This window comes from Lepidothrix coronata, unplaced genomic scaffold, assembly GCF_001604755.1.
Source record: "Lepidothrix coronata isolate B3197 unplaced genomic scaffold, Lepidothrix_coronata-1.0 Scaffold115, whole genome shotgun sequence".
In the NCBI taxonomy this organism is placed as follows: domain Eukaryota; kingdom Metazoa; phylum Chordata; class Aves; order Passeriformes; family Pipridae; genus Lepidothrix; species Lepidothrix coronata.
Genome location: NW_016690295.1, coordinates 2,287,742 through 2,298,072, shown reverse-complemented (window position 1 = coordinate 2,298,072; position 10,331 = coordinate 2,287,742). Strand labels below are relative to the sequence as shown.

Below are 10,331 nucleotides of genomic sequence, written 5' to 3'. Positions count from 1 at the left end.
TTTTTCTGGGCTAAAATGGAGAAGATAGAATGCAGAAAGAATGTATCCTATTAGAATCTAAAGCAATCATCAGCCAAGTAAAGGGAAGAAAATGGAAGACTATTTTTAACATTCAATGCCTTTCCTTACTTTTTAGATGATACCCCTGAGACCTGCATATATTCAAACTGGTCCCCATGGTCAGCCTGCAGCTCTTCTACCTGTGAAAAGGGGAAGAGGATGAGGCAGAGAATGCTTAAAGCTCAGCTGGACCTCAGTGTGCCCTGCCCAGATACCCAAGATTTTCAGCCATGCATGGGTCCAGGCTGCAGTGATGAAGGTAATCAGGAATGAAATGTGGAGGGGAAGAACACCTTGTAGGGTTTTCTCTTCTTTTAAATTTCTAAAGAGTGTTGTTTGCTGTAGTATGGCTTCAGTTATGGCAAACTGAAGGGACAGAGGGACAGCTGTTAAAGAACACTGTATGAAGCTGTCTGTGGTCAATTCTGCATTGCAGCTGAGTCAGTGCATGACAAAAGTATAAAGGAAAGGAGTAGAGGAAGCAATAGAGGAAAGGACAGTGTGAAAGGCAGCATCAAAGTGAATGCTGCACAGAAATGGGCAGCTACATATTTATCGGCAATTCTGTCAATACTTGCAATTGAAATGGTTCTCTGTATTTTAGATGGTTCCACTTGCATGATGTCTGACTGGATTACATGGTCCCCCTGTAGTGTTTCCTGTGGAATGGGAACCAGATCTAGGGAGAGATATGTAAAACAGTTCCCTGAGGATGGCTCCATGTGCAAAGTGCCTACAGAAGAGACTGAGAAGTGTATTGTAAATGAGGAGTGCTGTAAGTATATAACTTGACAAAATCCAGCCTATAAAGCGAGCACTGCCCAAACCATTTTTTATATGAGCCCTACTTATGAACAATTTCCTCTGTCCACTTTGAATAGCTCCCAGCAGCTGCCTCGTCACTGAATGGGGTGAGTGGGATGAATGCAGTGCTAGCTGTGGCACAGGGATGAAGAGACGGCACAGAATGATCAAGATGACTCCTGCTGATGGATCCATGTGCAAGGCAGAAACTACAGAGGCAGAGAAGTGCATGATGCCTGAATGCCGTAAGTGAGCGGGAGTTTGTCTCCTCTGCTACAGGGAGACATCGTCTGACACGTTGTTCCAGCACACAAAGAACATAGCTAAACTAGAAGCAATGTTGCTTTTTCTTATTCTCCTTAAAATTAGGCTTCTTAGGGAATGTGCATTAAGTACAGCATTCACCACCAGGATGGGAGCATCAGTAAAAAAAAATGTTCACTGGTATCCTATTACTGTATGACCCACATAGTGGTGTGTATATCAGCAAGCCATACCTAAACAACTCTGAAGTTATGGAATATGAAGCATATTTAGTCATAAGGCTAAAATAAAACAAATAAAACCATACCCTCTCCTTTTAGCCTGTGGACAATTGAGAAATCGAAGTGCTCCTTTTGTACAGTCAGCCAGTCTCACCCTTCCTATTAATGTTGTTTTTAATTTCTTAAGAAACATTAAGATTTTTATCAGTAGATAAAATATGCAAGTTTCACATTTTCTACTAAATTAATTTGACTTTCAGTTCTATCTACTGTAACAATCCAGGGGTATTTTTTTACAGGAGTTATGACTGAAATATAGCTTCTTAAAGTATTAATTCTTCAGATGCATTGGAACTCTGCAGATAAAAATAAGCTACAGAAAGAGATAGCAAAGAAAAGATATTAAAATCAAGCAAACCTTTCAATTTAATATACTGTTTTCTGAGCTTCTTCAGCAACATCATTTAGCTTGTGACAAGGAAGTATAATTGGCTGATGACAGATAAAACATAGTACATTTTCCACCTGTATTATTTTCAAAAATTATACCTTTGTAATTTATTTATAAAAAGAATTCATTACCTTTTTATTTTCATGTCAGATACCATCCCCTGTCTACTCTCTCCTTGGTCTGAGTGGAGTGACTGCAGTGTAACCTGTGGGAAGGGAATGAGAACCCGGCAAAGGATGCTGAAATCTGCTGCTGAGCTTGGAGACTGCAATGAGGAGCTGGAACAAGCAGAAAAGTGCATGCTGCCTGAATGCCGTGAGTCTGGGAAATCCCCTGGGAAGAGGAGAATAATTACAAGTGTAACAGTCTATGGGGCAAAACTCTATCACCATTCAAGCATCACTTCTTAGATGGAAGGAATATCAACTGTGCATTGTTTAAAAAATGATTATTGTTATTATACACCCTCAGCAATTGAGAGCTGGGATATGATGAAGTCTTAAATTCAGCTTCTCTTAACCCTATGCTGGTGATCAATCTTGATCAATGTAGAATGTAGAAGGAAAGAATGTATCCTATTAGAATCTAAAGTAATCATCAGCCAAGTAAAGGGAAGAAAATGGAAGACTATTTTTAACATTCAATGCCTTTCCTTACTTTTTAGATGATACCCCTGAGACCTGCATATATTCAAACTGGTCCCCATGGTCAGCCTGCAGCTCTTCTACCTGTGAAAAGGGGAAGAGGATGAGGCAGAGAATGCTTAAAGCTCAGCTGGACCTCAGTGTGTCCTGCCGAGACACCTAAGATTTTCACACTAGAAAACCTGTTCAGATTAGACCCAGTCAGAGTTGCTCAAGGAAATGCTCAGTGAAGTTTTATTGTCTCCAAATACAGCAATATCACTGCTTCTCTGGGCACAGACCCCACAGCGTAAAATATTTTTCTTGCACTTATTCAAAATTTACCATGTTCTGTGCCTGTTGCCTCTCATCCTTCTGTTTACCTCTGAGAAGATTCTGTCTTGGTTTCACCTATACCTTCCCCCTCTGTACTAGGAGACAGCAATAAGATCCTCCTCAGTTTTTTCTACCTCATATGCCATATGTTTCAGCCTGTCTGCTGCCTGTCTTTGTGGTCATCCTCTGGTATGTCCACATCTCTTTTCTGCTGGGGAGCCAAGAAATGGACACAGCACTCCAGAAGTGGAGTACAGGGGGTGCACTGTTCTGCTTGTTTAACACACTTCAGGCAACTGCTTGTGAGCTTCCCAATAGTAGATAAGTCAGAATTATAAAATCTACTTTTTTACTCAAATGCAGAATGCGTGCTTCGAAGGAAGGAAAGAAGAGTTAAAGTCACCCGTGAGATTGATTCTTTTTAACTCACACAGAGAGCACAAAAGAGGCTTTCTCTGTCTTTGACACATCTGTGAACTTTGATACACTTTGCAGCCTCCAATATCACATAAACCAGCAGATGGTGTGGAGACAGCTGCAATGATTTTTTACCTTACTCCATTAAAATCCCCCACTTGTTGGGCAGTGCAGGTTTCTAGTTGCTTTTCAGTCTTTGTGAAGGGTGATAGCCTAAGGTGCTGCTGAATGAATGTGATTGCTTTTAGCATCCTGTTGCCAGCTGGTTTATGAGGTTTTATCACAAATTACATAATTTTTTCACAGAAAGTGTTGGTTAAAAAGGCTTTTACACTGTAATTGCTCATTCAGCTTTTCTTAAATGATGTGAAATATCATTTTGATTATTATTCACTGGGGCTGTAAGCGTTAAGCAGTGCTGAAAGATGAAAACTTTAAAGATATAATGGTATTAGTGAATATGGCTTATTGCATAACACTGCCAGAAAGCAAGGCTTAGATCTCAGAGGTAGCAAATTCTTTTGAAATACAACTCAATTTTCAGCAGCTTTTCATTACAAAACAGGTATATGGGTAGGAAAATTGAAGAAGACACAGGAGAATTATTTCATTGTAATTTTAGTGATCTACCAGCACCATTCCTGAAGAAGAAATCAAGGAAGGTGTCAAATAATAAGTCTGCTAGGAATGGACTCCGGAAATTTTGACGTGAAGCCTCAAAACATTTGCTAAGAAGACTGGAGTCTTAAGTTGTGTTCACGTGTTTAGGGTGTAAAAAATTCATTAGGCACATCTTGTTTCTTGACCTTATGGTCAAGATTTCATGGATTTTGTGTCCTGTTTCTTGTTCTTTGCAGCCATCGACTGTGAACTAACGGAGTGGTCCCAGTGGTCCGAATGCAACACCTCGTGTGGGAAGGGCCATATGATCAGGACAAGGATGATTAAAATAGAGCCCCAGTTTGGAGGAACAGCGTGCCCAGAAACTGTCCAACGTTCAAAATGTCGAGTGAGGAAATGCCTGCGAGGCCCGGGGATGGAAAAGAGGCGCTGGAAAGAGGCCCGGGAGAAAAGGAGAAGCGAACAAGCAAAAAAGAATATAGATAGTGAGCAATATCCAGGTGAGTGTCAAACCATTTTTGGGATGCTCGTGGCTAGTTGTCTTTTCTGCACAACAGGAGTTACAGTGCACTCCAGCATTTCAGCCTAGGGAAAGTTTTAGCAATGAAATAAAATAAAACACCGTGTTTTATTTTATTCAGTGTTTACCTGTCACCAAAAACCTGTGCAATAATAATAAAGTGTGACCTGAGCTGGAGAAAAGCTCATGTCTGCCCATGTCCCACCACTGAAAATATTTTATCTACTCCACACAAAAGAATAGAATGTGAAAAAAAATCTAAAACTTAGACCTTGCAAAGGACTGGCTGCAGTTTCTGCAGATCTGGGTGATAATCTTTGCATCCAGTTCCCTTTAAACTTCTGAAACATTTGTTCCTGGATCCAATGCTGAATTTCGAAACTGAATTAATTTCCATCTCAATAATCTGATTCAGACTCAGTCTCCTCTGAGAGATCTGTTAGTGCTGCTTTTTCAATAGGGGACAATATTATCAACTACTGACTCCTCAAATCAACAAAACATAATATCTTGGGCTGTAGTTTACATTATGTCGAGAGGAATTACTGCTAAGTTGTGGTTCATGCTTGTCTGACATTTAACAATTTGTTAGTTTGTCTTTTATAATGTAGATAATGCAGACAGTAAATTTCTTTTTTTATCCTTTTTTTCGGTGTTTGACAAATGCACCTTGATTACACTTAACAGGTGGTTCTACTATTAAAAAAATTAATCAAATCACTTTTTTTTTCAGTTTGTAGGCTGAAACCATGGACTGCTTGGACAGAATGTTCTACACTCTGTGGAGGTGGAATTCAGGAACGCTACATGATGGTGAAGAAGAGGTCCAAAAGTACTCACTTTACTAGTTGCAAAGACAAAAAGGAGCTAAGAGCATGTAATGTTCATCCTTGTTAACAAAACACAAGGTTCCAAGTGATGCACTCTGAGCTAAATGGAAAGTCAACCTTGGTTTGGTTTTTAAAACAACAACAGCAAAAATATAAAGTGTATATTAGTTTTCATTTTTGCAGTGTGGTTTGCTTTTTAGTCTTGCTGGTGCAAGAAAAATATTTTATAGATGTTTCCTCACAGATTTATGCTGAGAGTAAATCTTTGGTACTCCAGCCAGCCCTTAATGCATAAAAATAGTAAGTCATCATGAGTTATTTAACTAAAATACAGACATATCTGTGGACATGGAATAGCCATATAGAAATACTACTTGTAAAGACATGGGATGCATGCATATTAACACAAGTGACATGTTTCACATGAGGGAGGATTTCTCTCTTGATTTGATCTGATTTTAAAAATCCAAAGCAGTGCCTACATAATTACACAACTATGCCAAGGAGTAATTACAGTAATGCTGGTTCAATAATATTAAAGGTGCATGTTTATCTTTTTACACTATTGGGTTAAGCTGATAGTTATAATAATAATAATAATAATCCTAAATACTTTTCTTCACATGGATGCTGTGGTCCATGCAAAATGGTCTTTGTTTCATTAAAACTTAAAAAGAAAATAATTTGTATCAATAATGATGTCTGACCACTACACACTCAAGTCAAAACAGCACACAAAGAAAACATGTGAATGTCATAATATATTTAGATTCCATACTCCTATTTTGGATCTATCCACTGCCTCTCAGAATAGATACAAAACTAATAGAAATTGGTCGAGAGAGTTTCAACAGCTGTGTCACATAAAGTTTTCCACATGAGAGACACTAAAAAACTAGATTCAGTTTCACGAGGATGTTAATCACAGATGAAGAGGGAAATAGGTTTATAACATAACAAAAATGGTAGAGAAAAGGTGAGCCAGGTTCTCATGTATCCCTTAAAAAAAACAAAGGGAAGGGGTCCTCTGAAATGAAACAATGACAGTCTCTTAGAAAGGTAATTACAGGTTGACACGGGAATACATTTACAGCACTGTCATTTATGTTTTAGAGTATAGAATAATCTAAAAATTACTAAATTTGTGAAGGTTAGCCATTTGTAGATATACTAGCCAGGTTAAATTCCCTCCCTAACCACTTGAGTGATCAACAAACCACCTGAGATTAGAAAGTAGCTCCTCACCTTTCTAATTGCTATTTTATATCCTCTCCTGCAGAATTTAGGTCTCATCCCTATGTGTAATCAGCAAGACCTTGGGCTTCACTTGTTATTGGAATACAATATTGTCCTGTAGGTTTAACAAAACATTAAAGATAAGAGGTTGTTGTCTTTTGGTCCAGGAAAGGCAGCATACACTATGTCTCTACAGATGTAAAAACAATGCACTGAAAATAAAGACTGTTGATGCTGACTCTTAAAACAAGCTTGAGAGAAATGAATGGAGCAAAATTTATTTTATGGTGTCTTTAAAGCAGCCTTAAGTAATTTACTCACTTCCTTAACACTAGGGCAGAACCCTGAGAACCTGACACCTGGGTTTTAAGTGTTCCCACACTTAAAGTATGTGCACCACAACCCACTGAGGATGTTCAGCTTCACTACCACCATCCTGGGGATCCTGTCATTACCCCCCTGTACCTGAACAGGGTGCACCCAGACGGGCTGGTTGCACTATATCATAGGGCTTTTCATCATCATTTCTCCACTGAACGCTGCAAGGGCTGCTCAGTACTTCCACAGCTGCTGCATCCCACCCCCTCAAGGTATTGTACTGCTTTTTGCATATTTGGAATGAAGGAAGGGCCAGGAAAATAATGGAACCAACCACAGTAATAAGCCTCTCCTGCTGCTGCTAAATGAAATGGGTGCAAGCCCACAGTCAACCAAACGAGGAGAAAAAAAGGATACAACAAGGTTTAATGCTAAAACCAAACCTTTTACATTTTGCACAGCTTGGCTCGCTTAATAATATTAATTCAGAAGATAGTTTGCCTTCTTGGGCCTCTTCAAAAATTCTGTAGTTTATGTCTCTGTAGCACTGCCATTACAAGCATAGCAGCAAGTCAGTCCCTCTCTAACGCTTTATGACCTTACCTTGCACATCACCCTTTTGTGACCAAAACAAAAACCCAACAAAAAAACAGTGGAATGATATAGAAGCTGGAGGGGTGACCAGCTGAGCGTATTTTGGGTGAAGAAAGAGATAGCTGCAAGAGGAGGGCTACAGTGACCAATGCCAGGGCAGAACTACATCTGGCTGAGCTGACCAGAGGCTGTCACTGCTGAGAATATTCATTCAGAAAACTAATCTTTGACCATAAAATGTGTGGTTTTGGTGGCTTGGATCTGTCAGAGCCTGGGACAGGGGGAGCAGAAGAAGAAAGTTTCTCCTGAATGGAAAAAAAGTGTTATGAGTTCATGAACCATATTTTATCCCATCAACCCTTATCACTGGTAAAGCTATTCTTACAAAACCATGCCTGTTTCAGCAAATAATCAATTAAAACCAATGTTGTATTTTCATTTTCACATTTGTTCCAGTTCATCAAGCTGTTTTGTCCATTAAATACTCCCTTTGACAAAGGCTACATAGTCCAAATACATCTTTAGGTATATAGGAAATATACAATAGCTTTCTGAATGTGCTCACAAAACAGTCCATTAAAACAATCTAGCATTCCTTTTTCTGTAGTTCTCACTAATTTGATCCTCCATATACTTTTTTGTTTTTTCCCCTCTTAGAAGGCTGTTCTTAGAAGTGTGATTTCCAGTCATTTCTCTTAGGCTCATTAAACTTATGAAAATTGGAAATTATTTTTTTCCCCCACCTTGTTAATAGATGAAATGACAAGGTAAATTGCACCGGGTCAAAAATGTGTGATCATTCCTGCTTAGATTCAGTTTTTCACACTGTTTTTCTGTTGAAACATTTTACAAATCACTTGTCTTTCTTCTAACTTGATACAAGAGAAATATTTAAGCTTGTTACATTTTGTAAAAAAAGAAACACAAACAAAAACAAATGAAGAAAAAATAAGAGGTTGATTTTCTATTCAGAAAAAAAAAAAGCTCTGATATACAATATGTAGAAGTCTTGCATTGTTACTGTAAACCTTCTAGTAGTGTAATAGCCACTGATTATCAGTCAATAAAAATAAGAACTGTTATTGTTCTGATGTCCTGAATAATCCTGCTGAACTGAAAGCACAGATGTCACTCCAGTTTTGTAGACCTTGACTATCAGATCTTAGCATTGTGCGTATGTTTTTTTTCTAATATACAAACTGTAGAAGCTTTACACATAACAAAAAAGAAAAGTTAGGGGCTTTACAAATGTACAGTAGGACTCTGTGTGTGTGGCCTACCAAGTTAAACAAACTTTTGTTTAATTGCATTTTTAGATTTCCTTCGTTGTTTTTGTTTGCTGTGGAATTATGAAAAAGCTCCCATGAACATTTCTTACCAAAGTCTTGTGTAGATGTTTTGTAGCTGTCTGGCTAACATATTATTATTATTATTATTATTATTATATTATTATTATTATTATTATTATTATTATTATTTTGGAATAAAGACATCTTTACTATGAATTTTACACTTGTATGAGGTTCTGTTCAACTAATACGATCACGTACACCAAAAAACACTTATTAATATAAGGAGTCAAGTCAAGTTCCTATTTACATTTTAATCCTCTTCAAGGTAATGGAATATTGGGAGTGAGTGGATTTTACTAGAACCAGTCATTCTTTCTACTTGGAAGTTGTCTGCATCAAGGTCTTTGTCAAATTGTTTGTTGTTCTCTAGAAGTCACAGGGTAACTCAAGAACATTCCATAAATTACGGTGTATTACTCTCATGTGGGTTTTGTTGCTGTTGTTGATTTTTAATAAAAGAGAAACTATTTAAAAGAACACATTTTAAAGCCTGGTGATACAAGCAAAAGAAAAACTGTTCAAAACGAACAGTTAGTTGCTACATGGATTTATGGAGCAATGCATTGTCCTGGCACACCAAGTGGTGAGACATCACAAACAGCAATCTTATGGCCTGTAAAGCTGTATCTGATGAGTTTTCCCTGGGAAGGGGTCACAGAGCATGGGGAATATATGGCCTCTTGAAGTGCTGGCCAGCCAAGTGACTGCTTGGGACCTGCCTGACTTCACTGCAGGTGCTCTGTGCATGGCCAAACACACCTAAACCATAACCAGCATGGCAGAAAGATGATGAGTGGAGCAGGTCCTCAACTGGGATCTGTAATATGAGTAAATCAATTCACTCCCTTTCTAGAGAGAGTTGATATAATCAGGGCTACAGAAACTGAGTTTCTGGGATGAGAAAAAAACCAGAAAACGCTGAAATTATGCACAGCTCTTAGCTAAAATCTGAACCCTATCATTGCAGACTATCATTTCCATTTCTAATGTAGCTCTTGATGCCACAGCATATTGCCACATGGCTCTTAGCCTGTAAAGCAAGCTATGGAGTGTGTGTGTGTGTGCACACCTCTGTGTAAATACATACATACATATATGTGGTATACAGTGTGCACATACTGACACAATTTTTTCATGGTTTGGTTTGGTTGTTGGTTTTCTTTTTTCACTTAGGAAGCAGCATACTAACTATTAGGGAGGGAAACCTTTACCAGTAAATTGAAATATGCTAAAAAATCTCTTGCTACCAAGTTTAAGGCACTTAGTGTTCTTTGCTCTGCATGCAAACTCATTTAAGATCTTTATTGCAACACTTCCAACTTTGGGGCTCAGTCACTTCACGTAGCATTTTGCAAAACAAAGCAGTTATAGGCCACCTGAATGATATTGAATTTTGTCTCCTCTGGTTTCCAAAAGACAGAACAATTTGTGCCATGACCGATGGGCACATTAGCTGCTCGGTAGGCAATGACATTTTTCACATGTGGTCTAGATAGCTTAATGCATCTAAAATGCTAAAGCTTGGAGCTCTGCATTATCATCTTCTTTTCACAAGTCCTCAGGAACATCAGTTACTCTGCCGTCAGTAATAAACTTGCAAACACTGAGGCAGGAAAGTACTCCCTTTCTGTTTACGTACCTCATTTGCACAAGTAGGAGAAATGAAGCCTCTCCTAACTCAGGG

At 38.4% G+C, this 10,331-nt stretch overlaps 1 protein-coding gene across 1 annotated transcript in view; it reads left to right on the top strand.

Moving 5' to 3' along the window:
- Nucleotides 1–9,082, top strand: part of SPON1 (spondin 1) — a 192,831-nt gene extending 183,749 nt beyond the window's left edge. The window contains exons 11-16 of the mRNA XM_017825033.1: nucleotides 137–319; nucleotides 665–835; nucleotides 942–1,109; nucleotides 1,951–2,115; nucleotides 4,034–4,297; nucleotides 5,051–9,082. Coding sequence (XP_017680522.1) covers nucleotides 137–319; nucleotides 665–835; nucleotides 942–1,109; nucleotides 1,951–2,115; nucleotides 4,034–4,297; nucleotides 5,051–5,214 — 1,115 coding nt within the window. The 3' untranslated portion in view covers nucleotides 5,215–9,082. The remainder of the gene's footprint in view (nucleotides 1–136; nucleotides 320–664; nucleotides 836–941; nucleotides 1,110–1,950; nucleotides 2,116–4,033; nucleotides 4,298–5,050) is intronic.
- The last annotated feature ends 1,249 nt before the right edge of the window (nucleotides 9,083–10,331 follow it).